The sequence below is a fragment of the Anthonomus grandis genome, chromosome 21 (genome assembly GCF_022605725.1).
Source record: "Anthonomus grandis grandis chromosome 21, icAntGran1.3, whole genome shotgun sequence".
In the NCBI taxonomy this organism is placed as follows: domain Eukaryota; kingdom Metazoa; phylum Arthropoda; class Insecta; order Coleoptera; family Curculionidae; genus Anthonomus; species Anthonomus grandis.
The window spans coordinates 623301-650012 of record NC_065566.1 but is presented as its reverse complement, the minus strand read 5'-3'; the positions used below and the strand labels follow the sequence as shown (position 1 = coordinate 650012).

Below are 26712 nucleotides of genomic sequence, written 5' to 3'. Positions count from 1 at the left end.
AAATTCTTGGAACTAATCCTTCAGTTTCACATGCCCTGGAGACTCAAAAGGAACTTATCCATTTATTAAACTTAGGAGAATTTGAGTTGAAAAAGTAGGCAAGTAATTCAACCGAACTTCTTGCCGCAGTACCTGTTTTAGACTGGTAAATGCCACTTTCTTTCGATAAAGAAGAATCCCTTTTTTTAAAAGTTCTGGGACTCCAGAGATATCCGAAACAGAATGTTCTTAGCATTTATAGCTTTAATGTCAGATGAAAGATAAACCATGTACAAACGTTCTATTCTGTCTATAATCGGTACAATATTTGATCCCATTGGATTCCTTTACCCCATTTTGCTGCAAGCCCAGTTTCTAATGCAACACACCGTTGAAAACCTTTGTAGCGAACCGAGTGAGTCGAATCCAAAAAATTGTTCCTCCTCGCTCCTGGCACTATATTCCTTCTGCTCTAAAGGCAGCTGATGTAGCTTCTCGAGAGACTCCTCCATCGCAACTAATGGCATGTGAGATGTAGTGGAAGGTACCTCCATTCTCAAGTCTGCCCCAAAGTCAATAACCTGACTTTAGACCTACTTAATCAAAATAGAATTAAAGCAAACTTGTTTTACGGTTCTCATAAATCCAAATTTCTTAGACGTTCTAGTCAGTAAATATTCTTCTCTGTCAAAAATTCAACATATTGTGGCTTATGTCTTAAGGATGATTGGCCTATTGAAGAAAGATAACAATTTAAAGCTTGCAAATTTACCAAAATCATTTCTTCATTCTATTTCAGGCATTCAAGTTTCTACTCCTGATCAGTTACAAGAGTTCATATTCACAAGCATATTCTGGTGAAACGAGCGCAAATTCCTTGTTTTCCTGAATTACTTTTAGCTCTTTTCAAACATAAACCCATTCCTAAGCCGTTTAGAAAACTCTCACCTTTCATCGATTCTAAAGGAATCATTAGGGTGGGAAGACGACTTTAGAGAAAAAAAATTTACATGGAGAGAAAATCCTAACAGTCTCAATAACGAGTGGTATGCTAAAATTAGTACAAGTAAAAAATAAAAGTCGTAGTAAGGAGTTAACACCTTGAGTCAATGGTAGTGGTTGTGAATAGATCACAAAGGGACAAAAACCTAAAAACTTAGAACAACTGAATTAATAGTTGTTTGTTAAAAGTGAAGTATATGGTACATCTTTGTAAAATAAATTTGAGTTTACCAGTAACTTATTTTCTAGATTAATATCAGGTGAAACATAACTTTACATTTACCTAGATTGTACAGTTCTTATCTAATATAAATACTATAAAGTATTTATCTCATCTATGTACAGCTATTCTTGTTAAAAATGAATTTGAAACATAAATGATAGTAATTCGTAAATGTTTAGTTTGTATTGGTTTATCTACAAGGAGAAAAAGTGTAAATTATTAAATTGGAAGAACATATTCTACAAATATTGTGGTCAAAACCATGGGCTATCATGAACAGCTGGCGTCGCCATGATAGTATTCTGTCCTACATGTCGTCCCTGTAACACTGCGAGTCCGTTTATAAATGGGATCGTGCCTTTATAAATTGTAAACCTACACCCTGTAAAAACTGTGATAAAAGATTAAGCTAGTCAATCATAATTGGTATTTCATTTATTAAAATCTTACTCTTAACAACTAATTATTAAGAAAACTAATAAGACATCACAAAGGGCAATGTCAATTTTATGGCTGGAAATCTAGTATAACCGCCATCTATGCCTCTTTAAAATAGATTTAATGATTTAATGATAAATAATTAAAATAGATCTTTAAAATAGATTTTTGTGTTAAAAGTATTAGAAAACTCTTAAAAAGCTCTAGTCTTAATAATATCTTTTAGTCTTTGAACTCTTTTCTTATTTCTGCTTAGACCAATTATATAACAATAAGTCATTTAAAATACCAGAAAATATATCCTGCAAATGGCTAATTGAAAAACAGATCAAAACCGGTTTTCGAAAGCCAAAAAATTCTAAAAATTAGTTAAATTTTTGTTTATAATAAAATAATTTCAGAAAAAATATAAAATCTTATAACTTAATATCTTTCTTTAAACAAAAATATTAGTTTTCGTCTATATTAAGACCACTTTTTAAACGTGATGTTATATATTTTTATAAAAATATAGTATTGTAACGAAATTTGGGAACACACTTTTATTGTCAACGTCAAAAAACACTAGCCTAAATCTAAAAGGTAGGTAAAAACTTACTAACCAATTAAAACTGAATATAATGTCATAATGCGCTTTCTTTTTAAAGCCCGATAGAAGAGTTTTGAAATATTTAGACTTGTCTTTATTGTTTTTGCCGAAACAGACAGTCAAAGCAAGCAAGTACACAAATTCTAGAAAATTAAAAATACAGGGATTTACAATAATATAACCTAAATAACCTAATTAGGGCCAAAATGGGACCCTCAAATAAGATGAACTACTTAAAAACTAGACACCACAAATAAAAATATTAAACCAAACATTAAAACAACCCGAAATAAACACTACGAATCAACTTTAACTAGAGAATATTAACTATTATTAACTGGACACTGGTAGAATTTGCCTTTATGTCATGTGATTTCCTTCTTGTTACTTGAGCATGTCGGTTTATGAAGCTACTTCGATCATTAGTAGTCGTACGAGACGGTTGTGTCTTCGCTCGTCGGCTCTGATGGTTGATAAGTTTTGTTTTGACTTTGATTTGTCTTTCTGTTTTTGACCTTACCAGACGCGACGCGAAGTTTTGCTTTTGGTATAAATAGTTTTGATTTGCTTCCTGTATAAACATTAGTTTTGATTTCCGATTAAGTTAGTACCTGTTAACCTAAACTTGACCTTAAAATCACAATTTATTAAACTTTAACTCTACAACATCAAGTTTTCGCAGTGTGTGTGATTTGATAATAAACAGTTCCGGTCTCCTGTTTTACAAATTGTTCTCGTTCACGGAACAATATTTTTTATTTAAATATTTGGACACTTTTTGAAATCAACCTGAAGAAGTTATGGCTGAATTTAAGTGTGATTCCTGTCAAAAGACCATCTTGGAGAAAGAAAAATATAAGCTTCGCTGTAGCGGGGAATGTCGCCGAAATTTTTGCATGTCCTGTACTGGTAGGGATAAGGCCACAACAAAGGTACTGTATAATCAAAAGTACCATAACATTAGATTCTTTTGCAATGTTTGTGACTTTTCTACCTTAAAATACCTTCACGACAAGGTTTCACAGTTACAAAAAGCGCAGATTCCTTTAGACATTGTTGATACTTTGGGTTCATGTCTCAAAAAGAATACGGATCTCTACCCTGTCATTACAGAACTATATGACATCTTGAGTCAAAATGATCCCAAATGGAAGGTTTTGTTCGAGAAAATGGATGACATTCACAATTTGCTTGCCAATAGTAGATCTGAAAATGGTCAAGAGTCAATGTTTCACTTAATCAGAGATATGAAACAAGAGCTCTTTAACCTGTCTTCACTCCTTTTAGGAAATCACGACGAATCCGTCGAGATCCAGATTCATGATTCCCCCAAACAAGAACTTGCCAAGGAAATGGAAGATTTACGGAAGAGTATTAATGAAATGGCCCTTAAAATGGAAAAGTTGACAGTTAAGGAAAAAGAAATCCCTAAATAAATTCCACAAATAGCAAAACGATATGATTATGTCTATAAACAACGATTTTTCACTGGTAACTAAGTTTGATAACTTTTTATCAGAAAAAGTATTTGAATTTTCCATAGTTTACCATACAACATACAACCTCTATATTATTTGTGTATATAGAATACCTGACGCTGACTTACAAACTTTCCTTCAAAAACTATTAAGCTTGCTAGAATCCTTGCCCTTAAAAGGTAATTTAATTTTGTGTGGCAACCTTAATATTGATTTTTCCAGTGTGTGTGCTGCTCAAGAATCTCTTCACTCTATTATCGTCTCAATGGGTATAGTAATGCATATTAACTTTCCTACCAGAATAACTAGAAATAGTTCTAGTACCATCGACTATGTCGTGTCATCTTTTGCTCCTGAATTCGTAGATTATACGATTTTTAATTCCGGATTTTCTGATCATGAAGCTGCATTAACTAAATTTTCCATAAATTCTAAAGGCAAAAACACGTTACGTAAGTTAGGGCGTGTTTTTGCCAAAAATAATTTCTTACAATTCAAGAACTTATGCCAAACGGCTGATTGGGATTTTCTTTCTGACGATATAGATAGTGAATTTTCTAGTTTTATAAAGTCTTTATCAAGTATTGCAGATAAGTCGTTTCCTCTTAGACCTATCAAAATTAAACATAATAAGCCATGGACCACTAAAGGCTTACGTGATTCTGCAAAAAACATGTGCTCATTATCACACCTGTTAAAATTTACAGACAGCGTATTTTTTCATAACTCTGTCAACCTTTATAGAAAAATGTACCATAAGACTATAAAATCTGCAAAAGATATTTATTATAATAAAAGGATGATCGAATCAAGTAATGTTGCCAAGAAAGAAAGATGGTCTATTGTAAATGAATTAAGAAATAAGACTTCTTCATCTAGCACTATCCCTACTTCACCTGAGGACCTTAATCACTACTTTGTTAATGTAGCTAAAAATCGAATGGCTACCATAACACCTTCTCACGATCCTCGTTCATATCTCCCAAATGAAAATTTACATAGCTTCTTTTTTACCCCCATTGTATCAACAGAGCTTCAAACTACAATAAATGAAATAAAAAACAAATCATCATCTGGTACAGATGGGCTCACTCTCAAAATGTTTTCCAATCTGCCAAATTGCACCTTAATCCATCTAACAAACTTAATTAACAAGTCATTCCAAAATGGAGTCTTTCCTACCTGCCTTAAGACTGCAATAATTATTCCTTTGCATAAGGGAGGAGATAAACAAAAAGCTTCAAACTATCGCCCAATCGCACTCCTTCCTACTTTATCAAAGATCATTGAACGATTGGTTAAAAATAGGCTCTTATCGTTTCTGTTTAAATATAAAATTCTTACTCGTCACCAATTTGGATTCTTGAGTAATAAGTGCACAAATGATGCTATGTTTTCTCTCTTTAATAGTTGACGAAAAACAAAGAAACACAAAGTCACGGTCTCACAACATGTAATTTAACGGGCTACATATGTTTCGCTCTAGTTAGAGCATTATCAGGCCTAAAATAAAAATACTACTTAAACAAAACTAAAAACTTACATAAAACAATAAAAAACCTTTAGAAGCATCCACACTCTTCACAGTACATAAATAAACAATAATTTTAACCTGTTACGGCTATTGCAATTCGTTCAAAGGGTGCACCAACAAGATACTGCATCATCTTTCCTCTTGCCCGGGTTCTTGGGCCCTTGCTTGACGAACACTACTCACACTGTCGACACCAGCGTTCAACATCTTTATGACTTGATTGAGCCAGTAGAACCATTCTTTAACTTTTGCAAAGATCTTACTAACTCCAAAATGTTCTCCACCAACACCGCCATGAACAGCTTCAAGAACTATTGGAATTCATTTTCGAGGAAGAACTATTAGAAATGTCTTCCCTTTTCCATCTACGCTCTTCTAACAATCCTTTTTAACAATCCTTTTTTGGTAACCAACGAATTGCATTCCGGTTTTAAAATTTCTCGAGATATCAGTTCGTAAATAAGACCAAATACTGGGACATCACACTGATCCTGGATTAAACTAGTTACATTCCACTCTTTAAAACTGTGAAGGTCAATACGGTGACAAGTAAATATCTCTGGATGCTTTTGAACTAAAATAGCTATTTTAGAGAAGCATGGTCAGTCCTAAAGATGAATCGTTGACCATACAAATATTTATGGAAATCTTCAATAGCTTTTACTACTGCCAATAGCTCTCGTCTGATGACACAATAGTTTCTTTCTCGTTTTGATAGCGTTTTATTCAAATAAACTAATCACGTGCTCGCCATCTTCATATTTTTGTGATAAAACGGCTCCAATTCCAACATTGCTTGCATCGGTATCCAAAACAAAAGTTTTTTCAGTAAGTTATTAGGAATCGGATATGTTAAAATTGGAGAGGTGCACAGTGCTCTTTTTAGCCGTTGAAATGCTTCTTCACGGTCTGTTGACTAACTAAATTCCATTTTGTCCTTCATGAGCTTATGTAGAGGCGTTGCAAAGTAAACGAAATTTCTTACAAATCTTCTGTAATAGGTACAAAGGCCCAGAAAGCTTCTGGGCACACCAGTTAGTTTGTCACTGGATCGTTGCTAATTTTCGATTGCTTCTACTTTTAATCTGAAGCAGACTTGACACCTTTTTCTGATATTACATGGCCAAGGTATCGAACTTCTTTTAAAATAAGCAACATTTTTTAGGATTTACTTCCAGGTCGGCCTCTAGGTGTTTAACAAATATCTTTTAAATATTCTTCAAATGATCTTCAATATGATCACGTCATCTAAATAAACTAAACATAATTCCCAAGTCATTCCACGTAACACTTATTCCATAAATCTCTCAAAAATAGCTTTATTGCAGTCCAAAAGGCATGACTGTAAACTGCCAAAGTATTGTTTTTTTTTTTTTTTTTTATTAACTTTATTTATGACCCAAAAACAGTTTACAAACTGGCACCAGGGCCTAAAACTTAACAAAAAAAGAAAAAAATACAACAAAATTAGGAACATAATTCTAAATAAATTTAGTACAATATTACTTGATTAATATAGAGATTATGGCTTACAGCCTTACATATTTAATATATTTATTTAGTTTACCTTAAGGTATTGTTTTAGTCTTTTACACATATTTTTGTAGCTTTTTAGATTCACAATAGTTTCTGGAATTTTATTGAAGACACTTATTGCACTATGTAATGGAGAGTCCTGACATTTTTTTGTTCGCACCAATGCATTTCTCAACATGTTTTTATTTCTTAGCTGATACTTTTGACAGTCTTTAATTTGTAATAATTTTCCCTTTAAACTAGTCTTAATATTATTTTACTGTATACATTTTATAAATTTAATTTGTTCATAGGTTCTTAATTGATTAATGTTTAAAATATCAGTATTTTTATAAATTATATCACTGGGTGTGTAATAATCTAAAGAATAAACTAATTTAACTGCTTTATTTTGCACTCGTTGTATTTTATTTAATAAATAATTTGGAACATTTCCCCAACATACTATAAGGTACCTCAAATGTGGTTCAATAAAGCTGTTGTAGAGTAATTTTTTTGTTTTAATATTTAACATGTGAGAGCACCTTCTCAAAGCACCAAGCATAGGAGATATTTTGTCACTAATTTTTTGTATATGATTATTCCATAAAAGTTTATTATTTATATTTAAACCTAAATATTTGTAGTCTGTCACTTCTTTAAGTTTATTGCCGCTTACATGTACACTAATATCACATTTTGTTTTATTTTTATTACTTACCATCATGTAGACAGTTTTGGTAGCATTTATATTAAGCCTATTAGAACACAGCCACTTATAGTATATATCTAAAGAGTCATTTATTTCCTTTTCAAGGGTTTTAATGTCTTTGGCTGAGAACACTAGAACTGTGTCATCAGCAAACATAAAATACTTAGCCATAAGACCAGCATATTTTAGGCTATGCACATACAATAGGTGAAGCAACGGTCCAAGCACTGACTATAGATATATATATATATATATATATATATATAGATTTTTTTTGCCTTTGTATAAGATTTGTCTACAGTGTTGGTGAATATACAAGTGTCTTAAAACAAAATTTTCATTGTCAAATATGTTTTTTTTTAATGGAACTCACTAAAATTTAGTAAATCTGTAAATGTTACTAATATTTAACCCTAATTCTACACTTAATTCTACAGACAAAATTTATAATACTCTAAACATTCAATTTTAGTCGTTTCTGAGATAAATGTTTATTATTATGATATTATTTAACTCTTATTTAATTTACTATTAAAATAGTGAAAAACGATTATAAAATTAAAATAATTAAAAAAAAATATATAGTAGCCCAGGTAGCAAAATGACATCTTGAAATGACGCCTTTTCGTACTTTTTGGTCTATCCAAATCAGCAAAGAACAATTGAAACAATGTTCAAAAAAGTTCAATTGGCAGTCTAGACCTTGCTGTACCATAAACCAACATTGAATAGACATTATAAAAAAACATGATGATCAACATAATTTCGCGAAGCAAAGTGACTTTATTACTTGCAGATTTTCTAAACTCCAACTAAGACTTACCATAGTGCAGGCGGTTGCTTCAATACGACAACCTTACTATATCCCATATTTACCAAGAACCAAATGGTAATGTATAATACATTTGTTTAACGTTGAATTGAAGATTGAGATCAAGATAAAATATGATGTTGATTCAACAAACAAAAACATCTTTGTCTCAGTTATGACATTGTGCCGTCTTATCATCGTTAATTCAACTACACCTTGCTGCCTGGGATGTGATGAATCACTGTGACGTCCTTACGACATTATAGTCAGGTCCAAATCACATCCTAAATGACGTCTTAAGAAACGTCGCTGTGACGTCCTAAGTAAAGACATCGATTAGATGTAATAAATAAAGCCCAAAAGATGTTTTAAATAAAATTGAAAAATACGCCTGGAAGACGTCAATTATTCTTGTTGTATAGGACGACGTTTAAAAAGAATGATTTCATTGAACAAATGGAGCTGATAGGTTGCTTGACATAAGAGGTAAATTAATTTTCTTCCACAATGTTGTCGTCCATCATCTCTGGGAGCAGATGGCAGAAGCAAGTAAAACAGCAATTAAAAAAAATTAATTCTCGTCGATATGTAAATCCTTAAAATAAGAAAGAATATACCTGATTTGATGAAATTTTACTCTTTGTAAAGATGCTAAGGAGGTTAAATATTACAAAAAATCAAGCCGTCTTAAAGTGTTTATGTTGTACAGTAAATATGCTGCAGGCAATCCTGGGTACAATTTCCGACATTGTTTGATTTGCTTTTTATTTATTTTTTTGCTTTAATGTTTTGGTCACAAAAAGTCTGTGACCCAAATGTAACCTATAAAAATGACGTTGCTTAACGTCATTTGACGTCTGCTACATCGGTATTAGAATGTTCAGACTGCTGATCCGCCTCGGTTTGGCAGTTCTCGGAGTTTATACCTTTTTATTAGCTCAGCAGTAGAGGCGCTTCTTATTACATCCTTCGAAATTGCTTTATAAGCACGTGTAATTTTGTTTTTTCTCAGTGTAAATTTGTCCCTTTAAATATTCCCACAAGAAAAAATCTGATCACGTCAATAGTGGTCCTGTCAGGTGACCGGGCTGGCCACCTGATTGGACCGCTTCATTACCTTCCAAATCTGTTATCCTAAAAATTGGATGGAGTCTACCAGGTATGACGTGAAGCACCATTTTGTTGATGGTATATATTATGCCGTTCTGCTAGAGGAACTAAGAGGATGTATAGTGTATGCGACTATAATGAAATAAAAAGTAAGCAATTAATAAAAATAAAACTTGTGTTCCGTTTAAAAAAAAAAACTTGACATTGAAAACTTTGTTTTTGAGACAATCTGCAGATTTACCAATACAGTAAACAATGATTTTTCTTAACTTTTTATTCGTATCATATACAGGGGCGACAAAAAATCGTGTGTAAATAGAGTTGAGACACACTTTATAACAAGTATAGTCGCTTCGCTCCTATACTTTTGGTCCGTGGGGACCAGTTTGGAACCTTTAGGTCTTGTCTGTGAAGGGCTATAAAGGAATTCTTAAAAAAAAAACAAAAATTATCAGCTGTACCAACGTTTATATGCCAAGGAAAGAGATGACCAGTGGTTGGGGTATCATGCTTCAAAGAACCATAATTTGTTATATAGTCGCGTTGTGTGTCAATATACTGTCTTATATTTCAAATATCTGTTAAAATATATTAATTGTATCCTAAATAAAGCCTGAATACCAAATTACAACAGAATCGGACCAATAGCAAAAAAGTTACGGTAGTCACGTGACCTGGGCTGAAACTCAAATGTCAGTTATCTGTCATAATTTATTAGTTGTATCCTAAATAAACCATAAATACCAAATTCAGAGAGAAGTTCCCATAAGGGTCTATTTATTGAAATAGAACAAACAGGATTTTACGTCGATTTGTTTTAATTTTTCTTTTTATTTTGAAATGTAATAGTAATAAAATATCAAAAGAATTGAGGAGAATAAGAAATAAAAGAAACCATCAATGAATTGAATCGAAGCTATAGAAGCCGAGATATTAGTAAAAATGTGGGAAAAAACAAAAGAAAACTGGTTTTTTCCCACGGTATAATTTTTTTTTCTTAAAATAATTATTGACAAATTATAATGTAAGCCCTAAGTTGGCAATTTCAAGTAAAAAAACCCAAGAAAAAAAAAAATTTTTTTTGCTCCAAAATCGAAAGGGGTACGGCCATAAAAAATTTCGAAAAAACGGTATTTATTTTTTTTTAAATAAACTATAAGACTAACAACATTTTGTCTTTTATAAAAGTTATGAGAAATATTACGAGGTATCCGTACGTTAAAACGAATCGGTTCTAGCTATCATAAAATCGGAGAAAATAAAGAAAAACCATGAAACATAAATATCGAATTATCAAGGGTCCTATGGAAAACTTTTAATTTTTTATTTATCTATCCTGTACTACTTTTAAGTACCTTTCAAAAAGGTTATTATCGATTTGACTCTAAAATAAACGGAAAACCTATTTCTTTGCATTTTTCGATTTTGAAGCAAAATCCGGGCTCAAAATAAGCATTTTTTCAAAATATGCTCCGAATTTAAAATTTCTTTTTTTTGGTTAAAAACCATTCAAAAACTAACGAAAAAGCTTTATGACAAAATTTTCCACGATTTATACGAGTGCCATAATATAAAGGAAAAAATAAGGTCCCATAAGAGCCTATGTATAGGGATAACACAACCGGGTTTTTACGTCGATTTTTTTAATTTTTCAGTTTTATTTCGAAAGGCAATTGTAATAAAATATAAAAAGAACTAACAGGAGAAGAATAAGGAATAATAGAAACCATCAACGAATTGAATCGAAGCTATAGAAGCCGAGATATTAGTAAAAATGTGAAAAAAAATAAAAGGAAGCTCGTTTTTTCCCACGGTACCATTTTTTTTTGTTAAAATTATAATCGACAAATCATAATGTAAGCCCTATGATGGCAATTTCAAGTAAAAAAAACCCAAGAAAAAAAAAATTTTTTTTGCTTCAAAATCGAAAGGGGTATAGCCATGAAAAATTGTGAAAAAATGGTTTTTATTTTTTTCTAAATAAACTATAACTCTGACAACTTTTTGACTTAAACAAAAGTTCTAGGGAATGTTACGAGGTATTCGAATGCTAAAACTAATTGATTATAGCTATCACAGATTCGGAGAAAATTGTAAAAAACTAATAATCATAAATATCGAATTATCAAGAGCCCTATGGAAAAATTTCAACTTTTTATTTTTCTATCTTGTATTACTTCAGGATACCTTTCAAAAAGGTTATTATCGATTTGACTCTAAAATGAACAGAAAACCTATTTATTTGCATTTATCGATTTTCAAACAAAATCCGGCCCAAAATGAAAATTTTTCAAAACATGCTCCAAATTCAAAATTTCTTTTTTCTGGCTAAAGACCATTCCAAAAGTAATGAAAAAGCTTTATGACAAAATTTTTGAAAATCTATAATAATGCTACAATATTACGAAAGAAGATAAGTTCCCTTTAAAGCCTATGTATTCGAACCGATGATATTTTAATTTTTTTTTAAGGCAAATTTACGAAATAATTTAACTAATTAAGATAAAAGGAATAGGGTAATACAAAATATTATCTATAAATATATACATATCATCTAATAGCAGATTTCAATCAAATAGGAAATTTTGATAGTCACGTGACCCTAGAACTCAATATTTTAAAATTTTGTAAAAAATCAGCAATTGCATCCTAAATAAACCCCAAATACCAAATTTGAACCCAATCGGATCAATAGCAAAAAAGTTATGGAAGTCACGTGACTTTAAAATTCAATATGTCAAATTTCTGGCAAAATTTATTACTTGCATCCTAAATAAAGCCCAAATACTAAATTTCAACCCAATCGGATCAATAGCAAAAGAATTATGAAAGTCACGTGACTTTAAAATATAATTTGTCAATTATCTGTTAAAATTTATTAATTGTATCCTAAATAAAGCATAAATACCAAATTTAAACCCAATCGGACTCATAGCAAAAAAGTTACAATAGTCACGTGACCCGGAAGTAAAATGTCAAATATCTGTCAAAAATTAATAATTGCATCCTAAATAAAGCCCAAATACCAAATTTGAACCCAATCAGACCAATAGCAAAAAAGTTACAATAGTCACGTGACCTGGAAGTCAAATGTCAAATATCTGTGAAAAATTAATAATTGCATCCTAAATAAACCCCAAATACCAAATTTCAATCAAATCGGACAAATAGGAAGAAAGTTAAGGTAGTCACGTGACCTTAAAACATAGTCATGTCAAATATCTGTAAAAATTTATTAATCTTATCCGAAATAGGTACTAGGTACCAAATTTCAACCAAATCGCACCAATACCAAAAAAGTTATGATACTCGACTAACCTTAAAAATCAATAATTTCAAAAAAATTTTATTTATAACCCAAAAGCAATGTTTAAGAATTATTAACATTTATTAATAATAAACTAAATAGTAAAAACTCACCTAATATCTAAATTTTTATTTTAAATTAAATAGATCATTACGACTGACCCGTGTATATATTCGAATAATTTTAATAAAATAATCGGGCAAATTTCATTTCGTCTCACCCCGGTATGAAACCACTGACTTTTCAAAAAAACGGCATTTTTCGAAGACGTCAAAATGTTTGCCGAATTTTCCTGGCCGCAATACACAATTTCCCCAATTGATATGCACAGATTCGGAAAGCCCATTCATTTTCTGATTCGGTGCTTCCTTTCCCTGATCGTTTCCGGTTCATTTTCATTCATAATTTTACAAAAAACCCGACCAAGTCCCGGCCACCTGTCACGAGCAAAAAATTTGTATCCACCATGCGTCAAAGTATTGTTCCCACTAGCCATTTCATCAGAGTTTAGGTTGACACCTCCAATTACCTGCAAAAACGCAAAAAAATGGACTTTTTTCATAAAATCGCATTTTTCGGGTACTTGTACTATCGCTGGAACCCTGAAATTTTAGTATGTGTTGTAAAACAAAATTTCGGATCCTTTAGATGTTGTTTGATCTTTTCACCATGTACAGGGACGCCGCAAATGAATTAAACGCAAAAATTCGAATTGCTCAGAACCTATTAAAGTTGGAAGATTGTAATTTTACACAAATACTGGGGTTATTAAAGTATTTAATGCCTGAGAATATAAATGGTCCAGGTGCTACGACTGAAAAGTTATTAAATAAAAAGTGATTTTCAGGTCGGATCTTCATGGGTAAAGTTCATTATTGCTCGCCCTGTATGGTTCCCAAAAATTTCGGTTATATGGCATATGACAGGTAAAAGATGAAGTTATTTTTTGAAAAAAAAAATTTTCCCAAAATAAGTATCGTTTGGCGGGAAATCCCAAAAAACTGAAAATGCCAGAACTCGTAAAATAAATTTTTTACAAAAAAAAGCTCCAAGTATGTTAAATCTCTTATAAAATGAAGTCTTTTCGCCGAAACACTTTTTTTATAAAAATTTTTTTTTAGCCTCTGGAGAAGTTTGAATTTTTTTTTTAGTCACTTTTGTTCGCTTATAACAACTCACCCTGTATACCGATCGGGCCCAAAAAGTATACAGACATGAATTACAATAAAGTCTTTTATGCCTAAAAATTTCAATTTTTTTGACAGCGTTAAAATTGAGATCTCGTGCAAAAATGAATTTTGACCCATTTTTTTTCGAATTTTTGACTTTGAGACAGTACCGCTCCGTTTGGTGGTACCGGAAAAAAAAATTGTTTACGGATCCATTATTCCCAATGTGTTGAGAGACCCTATGCCAAATTTCATCGTTTCGCTAGCCATACAGCCAAAGATATGAATTTTTATTTCCAAAAAAACACGATTTTTCGGACCCGAGGTGGCGTGCTTAATATAGTCGCAGACGCTCCTATATAACAAGTATAGTCGCTTCGCTCCTATACTTTTGGTCCGTGGGGACCAGTTTGGAACCTCTAAGTCCTGTCAGTGATGGGCCTTAGAGGATTTCTTAAAACAAAACAAAAATTATCAGGTGTACCAACGTTTATATGCCAAGGAAAGAGATGACCAGTGGTTGGGGTATCATGCTTCAGAGAACCATAATTTGTTATATAGTCGCGTTGTGTGTCAATATACTGTCTTATATTTCAAATATCTGTCAAAGTATATTAATTGTATTCTAAATAAAGCCTAAATACCAAATTACAACAGAATCGGTCCAATAGCAAAAAAGTTACGGTAGTCACGTGACCTAGGCTGAAACTTAAGTGTCAGTTATCTGTCATAATTTATTAGTTGTATCCTAAATAAACCATAAATACCAAATTCAGAGAGAAGTTCCCATAAGGGTCTATTTCTTGAAATAGAACAAACAGGGATTTTACGTCGATTTGTTTTAATTTTTCTTTTTATTTTGAAATGTAATAGTAATAAAATATCAAAAGAATTGACAGGAGAAGAATAAGAAATAAAAAAAACCATAAATAAATTAAATCGAAGCTATAGAAGCCGAGATATAAGTAAAAATGTGGGAAAAACAAAAGAAAACTGGTTTTTTCCCACAGTATAATTTTTTTTTCTTAAAATAATTATTGACAAATTATAATGTAAGCCCTAAGTTGGCAATTTCAAGTAAAAAAACCCAAGAAAAAAAAAAATTTTTTTTGCTCCAAAATCGAAAGGGGTACGGCCATAAAAAATTTCGAAAAAAGGGTATTTATTTTTTTTTAAATAAACTATAAGACTAACAACATTTTGGCTTTTATAAAAGTTATGAGAAATATTACGAAGTATCCGTACGTTAAAACGAATCGGTTCTAGCTATCATAAAATCGGAGCAAATAAAGAAAAACCATGAAACATAAATATCGAATTATCAAGGGTCCTATGGAAAAATGTTAATTTTTTATTTATCTGTCCTGTACTACTTTTAAGTACCTTTCAAAAAGGTTATTATCGATTTGACTCTAAAATAAACGGAAAACCTATTTCTTTGCATTTTTCGATTTTGAAGCAAAATCCGGGCTCAAAATAAGCATTTTTTCAAAATATGCTCCGAATTCAAAATTTCTTTTTTCTGGTTAAAAACCATTCAAAAACTAACGAAAAAGCTTTATGACAAAATTTTCCACGATTTATACGAGTGCCATAATATAAAGGAAAAAATAAGGTCCCATAAGAGCCTATGTATAGGGATAACACAACCGGGTTTTTACGTCGATTTTTTTAATTTTTCAGTTTTATTTCGAAAGGCAATTGTAATAAAATATAAAAAAAACGAACAGGAGAAGAATAAGGAATAATAGAAATCATCAACGAATTGAATCCAAGCTATAGAAGTCGAGATATTAGTAAAAATGTGAAAAAAAAATAAAAGAAAACTCGTTTTTTTCCCACGGTACCATTTTTTTTTCTTAAAATTATAATCGACAAATCATAATGTAAGCCCTATGATGGCAATTTCAAGTAAAAAAAACCCAAGAAAAAAAAATTTTTTTTTGCTCCAAAATCGAAAGGGGTATAGCCATGAAAAATTGTGAAAAAATGGTTTTTATTTTTTTCTAAATAAACTATAACTCTGACAACTTTTTGTCTTAAACAAAAGTTCTAGGGAATGTTACGAGGTATTTGAATGTTAAAACTAATTGATTATAGCTATCACAGATTCGGAGAAAATTGTAAAAAACTATTAATCATAAATATCGAAATATCAAGAGCCCTATGAAAAAACTTTAATTTTTTATTATTCTATCTTGTACTACTTCAGGATACCTTTCAAAAAGGTTATTATCGATTTGACTCTAAAATGAACAGAAAACCTATTTATTTGCATTTATCGATTTTCGAACAAAATCGGGCCCAAAATGAAAATTTTTTCAAAACATGCTCCAAATTCAAAATTTTTTTTTTCTGGCTAAAGACCACTCAAAAAGTAATAAAAAAGCTTTATGACAAAATTTTTCAAAATCTATAATAATGCCACAATATTACGAGAGAACATAAGATCCCTTTAAAGCCTATGTATTCGAACCGATGATTTCTTAATTTTTTTTTTAAAGGCAAATTTAAGAAATAATTTAACAAAATAAGATAAAAGGAATAGGGTAATACAAAATATTATCTACAAATATATACATATCATCTAATAGCCAATTTCAATCAAATAGGAAATTTTGATAGTCACGTGATCCTAGAACTCAATATTTTAAAATTTTGTAAAAAATCAACAATTGCATCTTAAATAAACCCCAAATTCCAAATTTGAACCCAATCGGATCAATAGCAAAAAAGTTATGGAAGTCACGTGACTTTAAAATTCAATATGTCAAATTTCTGTCAAAATGTATTACTGGCATCTTAAATAAAGCCTAAATACTAAATTTCAACCCAATCGGATCAATAGCAAAAGAATTATGAAAGTCACGTGACTTTAAAATATAATTTGTCAATTATCTGTTAAAATTTATTAATTGTATCCTAAATAAAGCATAAATATCAAATTTGAACCCAATCGGACTCATAGCAAAAAAGTTACAATAGTCACGTGACCCGGAAGTCAAATGTCAAATATCTGTCAAAAATTAATAATTGCATCCTAAATAAAGCCCAAATACCAAATTTGAACCCAATCAGACCAATAGCAAAAAAGTACCAATAGTCACGTGACCTGGAAGTCAAATGTCAAATATCTGTGAAAAATTAATAATTGCATCCTAAATAAACCCCAAATACCAAATTTCAATCAAATCGGACAAATAGGAAGAAAGTTAAGGTAGTCACGTGACCTTAAAACATAGTCATGTCAAAAATCTGTAAAAATTTATTAATCTTATCCGAAATAGGTACTAGGTACCAAATTTCAACCAAATCGCACCAATACCAAAAAAGTTATGATACCCGACTAACCTTAAAAATCAATAATTTCAAAAAAATTTTATTTATAACCCAAAAGCAATGTTTAAGAATTGTTAACATTTATTAATAATAAACTAAATAGTAAAAACTCACCTAATATCTAAATTTTTATTTTAAATTAAATAGATCATTACGACTGACCCGTGTATATATTCGAATAATTTTAATAAAATAATCGGGCAAATTTCATTTCGTCTCACCCCGGTATAAAACCACTGACTTTTCAAAAAAACGGCATTTTTCGAAGACGTCAAAATGTTTGCCGAATTTTCCTGGCCGCAATACACAATTTCCCCAATTGATATGCACAGATTCGGAAAGCCCATTCATTTTCTGATTCGGTCCTTCCTTTCCCTGATCGTTTCCGGTTCATTTTCATTCATAATTTTACAAAAAACCCAACCAAGTCCCGGCCACCTGTTATGAGCAAAAAATTTGTAACCACAATGCGTCAAAGTATTGTTCCCACTAGCCATTTCATCAGAGTTTAGGTTGACACCTCCAATTACCTGCAAAAACGCAAAAAAATGGACTTTTTTCATAAAATCGCATTTTTCGCGTACTTGTACTATCGCTGGAACCCTGAAATTTTAGTATGTGTTGTAAAACAAAATTTCGGATCCTTTAGATGTTGTTTCATCTTTTCACCATGTACAGGGACGCGGCAAATGAATTAAACGCGAAAATTCGAATTTCTCAGAACCTATTAAAGTTGGAAGATTGTAATTTTACACAAATAATGGGGTTATTAAAGTATTTAATGCCTGAGAATATAAATTGTCCAGGTGCAACCACTAAAAAGTTATTAAATAAAATGTGATTTTCGGGTCGGACCTTCATGGGTAAAGTTCATTATTGCTCGCCCTGTATGGTTCCCAAAAATTTCGGTTATATGGCATATGAAAGGTAAAGGATGAAGTTATTTTTTGAAAAAAAAAATTTTCCCAAAATAAGTATCGTTTGGCGGAAAATCCCAAAAAACTGAAAATGCCAGAACTCGTAAAATAAATTTTTTACAAAAAAAAGCTCCAAGTATGTCAAATCTCTTATAAAACGAAGTCTTTTCGCCGAAACACTTTTTTTATAAAAATTTTTTTTTAGCCTCTGGAGAAGTTTGAATTTTTTTTTTAGTCACTTTTGTTCGCTTATAACAACTCACCCTGTATACCGATCGGGCCCAAAAAGTATACAGACATGAATTACAATAAAGTCTTTTATGCCTAAAAATTTCAATTTTTTTGACAACGTTAAAATTGAGATCTCGTGCAAAAATGAATTTTGACCCATTTTTTTTCGAATTTTTGATTTTGAGACAGTACCGCTCCGTTTGATGGTACCCGAAAAAAAATTAGTTTACGGATCCATCATTCCCAATGTATTGAGAGACCCTATGCAAAATTTCATCGTTTCGCTAGCCATACAGCCAAAGATATGAATTTTTATTTCCAAAAAAACACGATTTTTCGGGCCCGACGTGGCGTGCATAATATAGTCTGCGACTATATAACAAGTATAGTCGCTTCGCTCCTATACTTTTGGTCCGTGGGGACCAGTTTGGAACCTTTAGGTCTTGTCTGTGAATGGCTATAAAGGAATTCTGAAAAAAAAACAAAAATTATCAGGTGTACCAACGTTTATCTGCCAAGGAAAGAGAGGACCAGTTGTTGGGGTATCATGCTTCAAAGAACCATAATTTGTTATATAGTCGCGTTGTGTGTCTTATATTTCAAATATCTGTAAATGAAATAAATCAATATAAGGAAAAAAGCTAGAAAGCTTAGAAACAATACAATACGAACGGTAACTTCAGGTGAACGTTACAAACAGCGTCCCTAACAACCCGTTATTTGAGTTTTATTTGGGTTTTTTTGTGAGTTTGTCGCCATGAACGTAGACGAAATTGCCGAAAGTTTGGAGGCACTCATGGAGTGTGGACCGGTAAGAATTAATTTAGACTATATTTTAAATAAGTGAATTGTTATATTTTATTGAATATCTAGTCAGAACCTGGGGAGAGAAAACCGAACCCAACCCAACCTAACCCAACCCAACCCAACCCGAATAAACCCAACCCAAGCCAGCCCAACCCGAACCAACCCAACCCAAGCCAGCCCAACCCGAACCAACCCACCCAAATCCACCCCAACCCAACCCAACCCAATAATCGTAAGTATAAAATCCTCTGAAATACTGACACTTAATTTTCCTTTCAATTGCCACAGAAAACATTAAAATCTTTTATTTTGTTACAGAGGAAAACTACAATAATAGGTGGAGGCAAAGGGGAAAAGGGAATTGGAAAAGAAAAAGGCTAGAGCGGAGGGAACAATCGGTTCTAAATACACAAAGTAATATATAACTTTTTTATATTAATTTTCTTTTCAAATTTATATAGATTAAGGTTTGTTATATATTATTTTTTTTTAGAAGTATTACTGTCGGTAGTAACCGACGCCATGGCCTCGGTGGCCTCCGCCGTGCTGAAGCACACAAGCGGGTACCAGTGGCGAGGGGGCTCGAGGAGGGGCCGAGGTCGTGGCAGGGGAAGGGGGAGGGTAGAGTAGGTTTTAATTTTAGATTCATTTAATTTTTTATGTTATTTATTAATGTTTATGTAATTTTTTATGTTATTTATGTTAAGTTATAGTTAAGTTATTTAATAAGTTATTGATAGTATGTAAGTTATAGTTATGTAGATAGTAAAGTCCAGTTCAACGATACATTAGAATGGTCATCCGTCAAAACACCAGCATTCTACCTGCCAAACAATGTCATCCACCTTCTATTTACATTGTTTGGCAGGTGGAATGATGGTGTTTTGACGGGTGACCATTCTAATATATCGTTGCACTGGACTTGATAAGTTGTTGCGTTTTATTATTTTTTAATAAAAAAAAACAAATAAATAGTTTATTATTTATACTGGATTGCCTGTATTATTCTAAAAGTGAAAGTCTTTTGATAAAAGTGTGAAAGGGTTTTTTAACTTTAATAATATCCTAAAGGCAGGCTATAGACTGCGCTATATCTGTGTTATACTTGTATATTGCTCATTGAATTAAACTAAACGCTATAAAAATACGCAATGAAAATCTTAGAACAATGAAAACGTTTCAATGTTCTAAGTTGACAATACACAAATGTTCACAGTAGCTTCCAATTTCTCATAAGTAAATAAATAAAAAATCCATTAAACTTTATTTTTTTGTAGTAAGCAAGTGGAGCGTTTCTATAGATAATTTTAACTCATACTACTGGTAAGAGATGTGTTGATAAATGATTGAATAGTTTTTATTTTTTAAAAAAGAGTCTCAAAGAAGTTTTTCCGTTAGTTGTTCTGTAATATATCTGAGTGAACAAAAAATAAAAATAAAATGTATGTGATATTTAAACATCATAAATCTAGAGCTTCCATGGAAGATCATTTTTATATTTATATATGTGATGTTCATTGGTGTTTCTGAAATGCAATAAAACTCTATAGTTATAACACGTATATATTATATATAATTATATCTTAACAAAATATAAAAATATTGATATTGGAATCACAAACAAAAAGCATTAAGAATTAAAATCTACTGTATTCGAAATTGGTTATTTGTAATCTATTATTTAATTTTTAGTCAAACCTCAGGCTTCATAAGTTGACAGCGAAAGGGAAAATAATTATTACGACAACAATGAGAAAACGTAATTATAAAAGTATCTAGAATTATGAAATTTTTTACTCCATTTTATTTCTCTCTTCAGAAACACTAGTATTGGTAAATTCTTCTGCGGCGGCCTCTGCTAATATAGTATGTGTAGCCGTCGGATAAGGGTAGGGTGTCGAGGAGGCGGGTATAGGGCATATATTTCTCTCGTAGGTTCTTTTTTCTGTAATAATTAGACAATTAATTTTAAAAAATTATATGAAAGCAACGTTGTACCTATATTCTCCACAGGTTGGCAGTCTATTTTTGGAAAGAGCGGTACCAGAGTTGTATCAAAGTAGTAATATCGTCTTCAATCTTAATTTCCTAAATACAATATAATAAAGAATATATGATAAAAAAATATTAAATTACTATGACAAAACATTTGTCACAATCAGAAGATAATGTTGCTGAAAAAAGAATTTTATTTATTTAAGAATCATCCAGGACTTGAGAGGCACTTGTCAGAGCGAAAATCAGTTTTTTGTAAATCGCGAATTAATTACATCAACTTTCTCTAAAAAATTCTTAATAAATTAACATAATAATATCTCATATTTATATCATGAACATTTATAACGAAAACTGATTTTACGAGGTTATGCTGTTTTAAATTAATATAGCATATTTAAACAAAACAGACATGGTCTGTTGATTTGCTATTTTTACAGATAAACCATACATTTCCATATCACATTGAAAATAAACCATGAAATATAAATTAAAGAATTAATTGTGCTTAGTAGCCACATAGCAAAATTATTATTTACAGATAAATATGAAATTGTATAGTTTACTCTCCCAGAGAGACTTTTATATTTAAATATATATTTAAAAATATATATAAAACTAGAAAAGGGATTTTCATTGAGAAAGCGAATGATTAATAGTAAGCCATGCCAATAGCACAAGGCACTTCTACAATTATCTACTATTTACCACTCACTAATCTTTATACTCCGACTTTTGATACCTCAAGACTTATTAATAGCAAAAGTTGCCTCGCCGAATGAAAAATCCGTCACCCATTGCAATAAGTAATTACATGCATTATAACAAATTGGCCATTAAGCTAGGTTTAATCACTTATCGCATAAGATGACTCTAATATATAAAGATATCACGTAGTGAAATCTTTTGGGGGGCGGGAGATCATAACCTAGTATCTGAATCGAAGTGCGTCAAGAGTTTTGGTTACAGTCGGGCCGGATAACCCCTGGATGCATGTTGAGCTAGAAGTGTGAGTAAACTGATGTTTTATTTGCTTGCAATGCAAAACTCACTGCTCATACTATTTGAATACTACTTTGCTCATTTGTAATTTTGTTTATGTTAAATAGGTTTGTCCTAGTATTTTAAGAAAATTTAGCATTTTTCTAAGAGCAATAAGTATACATCTTCTAAAGTGTTATCAAACCCAGACATTCTAGTTATGCGATTATCATCACATTTCCACCATTGATCGTTATAATTAACTATAGATGTATAATGACCAGATCCAATGGTGTTTCCATGATGCTTAACAACACTTTTTACTCGGAATATTTGCTCATCCAAAATAACACTTTCAGAGGCAAAATTGTAAAATTTGGTATTTATCTTATTCCCTTGAGGGCCAATTCTCTGAAGACATACTACCAAATATTTATGGCATATAACCACTGAGCGTGTTTTTAGATTATTGTTACAGTATGGGCATAATCTATCAGAGTCTTTTAGCATTAACATTGAATTAAAATCAATTAAATTGCCACAGTTTTCAGGAAAATAAAGAAAATGAGTGTATATTATTTGTTCATTTTCATTCATATTAATATTACAGTTTTGACAATTTAAAAGTTCATGACCATTAGCTTTTATGAAAATACTAAAATCATCTGCATCTAATCTTCTGATTAAAGATTGACAAAATGATTGAGCGTCCATTTGTTGATTTACAGCAAAATTTTCACCATTTCTACCAGACACCAATTGTCGAACTTTTAATGTGGAATTAATTTTGGTCAGCATAATATCATTTAGAATACTGTTTAGCGCTGTATTTCGCTTTGAAATGGAAAAGCGAAATTCAGGTAAACATAAAAATGACTGTACGATGCTATTTGCATAACATGATACCATATCGGTATTTAATAAAGCAGGCGGTTTAGTAAATAAGTTGGGGTTGTTTTCGTCATCTGAACTAATATCTACTACCATATTGTCATTATTATCTTCTACACTTTGGTAAGTAGAGATACCCAATGAATTTTGTGTTGGTAAAATTTGCATTTGCTTGGTATTAAATTTTAGTTCAGTAGAGCCTTTTGTAGATTGTTTATTTTTATCAACGTTTTTTACCTGCTTGGGAATAAAACCTTTATCATAAATACTAACCACTAGTGATTTATGGTGACTATACACAGTATTGTAAATATTGTAACTCAAATTATTAAAATTACTAAAAAGCCAATCAATTTGAGTTTTTGATTTTGTAGTTGATTCGCCAACACTCAATTTGCAACTTAAACCTTTAGATATTAAACAATTTTTCAAACCATTTTCATTTTGATTGATAATATCTTGATTAAAATCACCGATGATTAGGATATCACTTTGTTGATCAATAATCTCTTCCAAACAAAATTTAGCATGTGCAATGCTCAATTTTGGGGGAATATAAACTGCTATGACATAAATTTCATTCAAGTAAAATGTGATTGCTTGAAACACTATACCACAGAAATCTTTGGTGTATTTTTTCACTGACTTTATTTTTGCTGATACATTTTTTTTCTTGAAACAAATTATGCCAAAGGGTTTACTTACAGTTTGATCGTTATTCAGGTTGGCAAACACTTCAAAATCATTTATTTTTAAATTTTGTTTCTTTTTAAGTAACCAGGTTTCAACAAAAATTAGGAAATGTGCGTCTTTAAAAATGGGATTATTTTTTATAAAATTAAAATTTTTTGGTAGACTTTGCACATTTTGATAAGCAATAATGTATTTGACATTAGAATCATTAAGATACTGAGTGTCATACCTGGATGTTATAAGTTTGTTTTCTTGCATATTTACCAGTTCTTTATAAGCAGCATCCTTTTCGGTTGCCGGTTTAGGGGCCTTAAACTTACCAATGATGTAGAGGCCACTTAGCTTTGTGGCCCGACTACAAGCAACATAGGTACTGGTTCTCGTCATTCGATTTCCAATGTGAACAGCCACCTGTTTGTAGGTGGCACCTTGACTCTTGTGGATTGTAATTCCTTCACTGATTACAAGAGGAAACTGAAGACGCTCAACGTGAACATTGCTGCCTTTTTGAATTTTAACAGCTCTTGCAGCTTTTTCTATGGGCGTCCAGGTGTATAACACACCCATAGACTTCCTAAGGGATTCGTTTCTCTTGCGGCATTCCTGGCCTGACTTGGAATCGAAGAACTCCATCCACACTCTGAATGGAATTTTACTTCGGTCATAGTCTATTTGACGTAGGATGCCTGTTGCACCATTGACTATTCCATCACTGGTGTCCACATTCATTGAAATCATATATTTGGCATCTACCTGCAATATTAAATTTAACATTAGGCCAAAACTCTCCCCCTTTTTTAAGCTTTTTGCGTGTTCCAGAAATAAATTTTTTAGTCGTTCTGAGCAACTCCCTTTGATAACGTCTCTGGCTTGACTTACGGCTCGCTCGGTTTTAAATGTAGACAGTTTCATTTCATTGAATGCATCTACTTCTGCATTGGTGCAAAATAAATGCATAGTGTCTTCAGGAATTTGGTCAATACTGTCGACTTCCCTGGACTTGATCAATTGCACATCTTCGTCGGTCATTTTACCAAACGCCATATTATTGAGGGCAACTGCAAAAGACTTATCTTCACTCTGTCTCATTATTTCTGAAAGTTCAAAATATTTAAAATGATCCCACAGATACGTTCCGCATAATTCTTTATACGGATTTGTTTTTACTGGGCAAAAAATATACATATCCCTTACTGGGGGTAATTGACGATTATCGCCGCATAAAATTATTGAAATATTTCCAAAGATGGCGTCAGATTTAAAGATTTGCTGCAATCTACTGTTAATATGGTCAAACAATCTGGCGCCAACCATGGAATATTCATCTATGATAATTAATTTTAAGTCATACAAATTACAATATATAGTATTAACGGTGTCATGGTGTAACGGAATTAGTTCTTCACCATACTGACTAACGGGTAACGATAATGCCGCATGTAAGGTTATACCCCCGATATTAAATGCCGCTTTACCTGTAGGCGCACAAAGTAACACTTTTAAACTTTCAGGATTATTTCCCGGTATTGAGTTGAAATGGCGCAATAACGACTGGGTTATTGCCGTAATCAGGTGACTTTTGCCTGTACCTGCTGGACCACTAAGTGTGCAGTAGAAAGTTTCCCCTTCAATTAGACTGTCTTGCACGACATTAAGGAACTGATACTGCTTGTGATTCAGTTTGCTTATGAGGGCTTCATACTCTGAATCGCTCATCTGATGAGGCGTTGGGAAAGCGATATGTTTTACTGGCGCTTCATCGTCTTTCTTATCGATGATGTGATTGAATGGATCATAAATGGGGTTGTCTAGTCCATAAGGCATAAACTCATCATCGATTTCTCCACCGAATCCACCATCGTCTAATTGATTTGATCGGTCTTCGGCAAGTTTCAGGGCTTCATCGATTACCTGTTCATCTAAGACATTGAACTTTTGTCGATTTGCAACAATCTCTTGGTATCGATCTTTGTATATGGTCTGTTGATCAATGTTCTCATTTTCAACTTCATCCACTTCATTTCGCCATGGGATGTATAGCATTATTTGTTCCCTATAGTAGTTAAGAGGGTCTTGCTGAAGTCCATAACTACGGTAGGCTAAAATTTTAGCATGACCCCTTTTAACTAAAACGCCACTTCCATCTTTTAAGGGTAAACCATTAGCCTTTGTTTCTGCTTGTTTCTTAAAGAAATCATAATAGGCCGCAAACTCAGCCAAACATATGTTTTCCATCTCATCAGGCCGCTGTTCATAGTGTTCTATAAGACCATCACAATAAATATTGGGATCGTCATTGTCCATTTCTTTAAGTTGTGCTAATGGTTTCAACATTTTTGTCCTTTCCCTGATTGGATTTGTATGGATGTATACATAGGAGGTACAGGTGTCATGCATCGGTAGTTGTAACACGCTGTAGGCGGCTTCCTGGGCACTTACTTCGCTCGCATTTAAGAAAGCTGCTGCAAGAGATTTAAGTTTGCCCTTAACATCTAAATTACCTTTTTTAATTTCTTCCATAGTCTTCATTAAAATATCAGACACACCTCTTTGGGACTTATTGATATAGTTGACTATGTAGGTGCAACAACCATATGGCTCAAAAACTAATTGAATGTCCATGTTGCTCTTCATCATGGAGAACATTTCAGCATTAAAGTTGTTAATAAAACCATCTTTTGGCAGCCTTTCTAAAAATAAAGTGGTTTTAAAAATGTTGTGCTGTATAACATTAAGATACTCATCCTTAGACATACCAAGGTCAGCCAAAAAGTTTTCAAATGATAAATCTGGTTTATCCTTAAGCCTACGCATTATCATTAAAAACTTTTCAGACATGGCCTTACGTAAATCCGCTTCCTTGGTTTTGTCAATTTTTATTGGCGTTAGAATTACCGATTTATCCATTGGAAGGTATGGGATACCATACCTGCAAACTTTGTATCCCCGCACTTCTTTTTGACACGATTTAGAATGATGATGCGTATTAAA

The 26712-nt window shown here is 31.9% G+C and overlaps 3 protein-coding genes and 1 long non-coding RNA gene across 10 annotated transcripts in view; 2 read left to right on the top strand and 2 right to left on the bottom strand.

Annotated features, from left to right (window-relative positions):
* LOC126748056 (uncharacterized) overlaps window positions 1-26712 on the top strand; it is a 1030708-nt gene that overhangs the window by 735354 nt on the left and 268642 nt on the right. The window lies entirely within an intron of this gene.
* The window catches only part of LOC126748083 (uncharacterized), a 128780-nt gene that overhangs the window by 94603 nt on the left and 7465 nt on the right, over window positions 1-26712 (bottom strand). The window lies entirely within an intron of this gene.
* Window positions 18888-20133, top strand: LOC126748070 (sporozoite surface protein 2-like). The gene is made up of 4 exons (XM_050457082.1): window positions 18888-19165; window positions 19228-19393; window positions 19480-19575; window positions 19655-20133. The coding sequence occupies exons 1-4, from the start codon at window positions 19112-19114 to the stop codon at window positions 19789-19791; spliced, it is 453 nt and encodes a 150-aa protein (XP_050313039.1). The 5' UTR covers window positions 18888-19111; the 3' UTR covers window positions 19792-20133.
* Window positions 21160-26627, bottom strand: LOC126748060 (uncharacterized). Its single transcript, XM_050457066.1, has 2 exons — window positions 24042-26627; window positions 21160-21249 (listed from the first exon to the last, which is right to left on the bottom strand). The coding sequence occupies exons 1-2, from the start codon at window positions 26557-26559 to the stop codon at window positions 21242-21244; spliced, it is 2526 nt and encodes an 841-aa protein (XP_050313023.1). The 5' UTR covers window positions 26560-26627; the 3' UTR covers window positions 21160-21241.

Bases quoted from the DNA above. Each gene is read 5' to 3' on its own strand.
- LOC126748070 (XM_050457082.1), top strand. From the start codon at position 19,112: ATGAACGTAGACGAAATTGCCGAAAGTTTGGAGGCACTCATGGAGTGT. The intron at 19,394-19,479 runs GTAAGTATAAAA...ATTTTGTTACAG, and splicing joins CCCAACCCAACCCAATAATC to AGGAAAACTACAATAATAGG. The intron at 19,576-19,654 runs GTAATATATAAC...ATTTTTTTTTAG, and splicing joins ATCGGTTCTAAATACACAAA to AAGTATTACTGTCGGTAGTA.
- LOC126748060 (XM_050457066.1), bottom strand. From the start codon at position 26,559: ATGTCTGAAAAGTTTTTAATGATAATGCGTAGGCTTAAGGATAAACCA.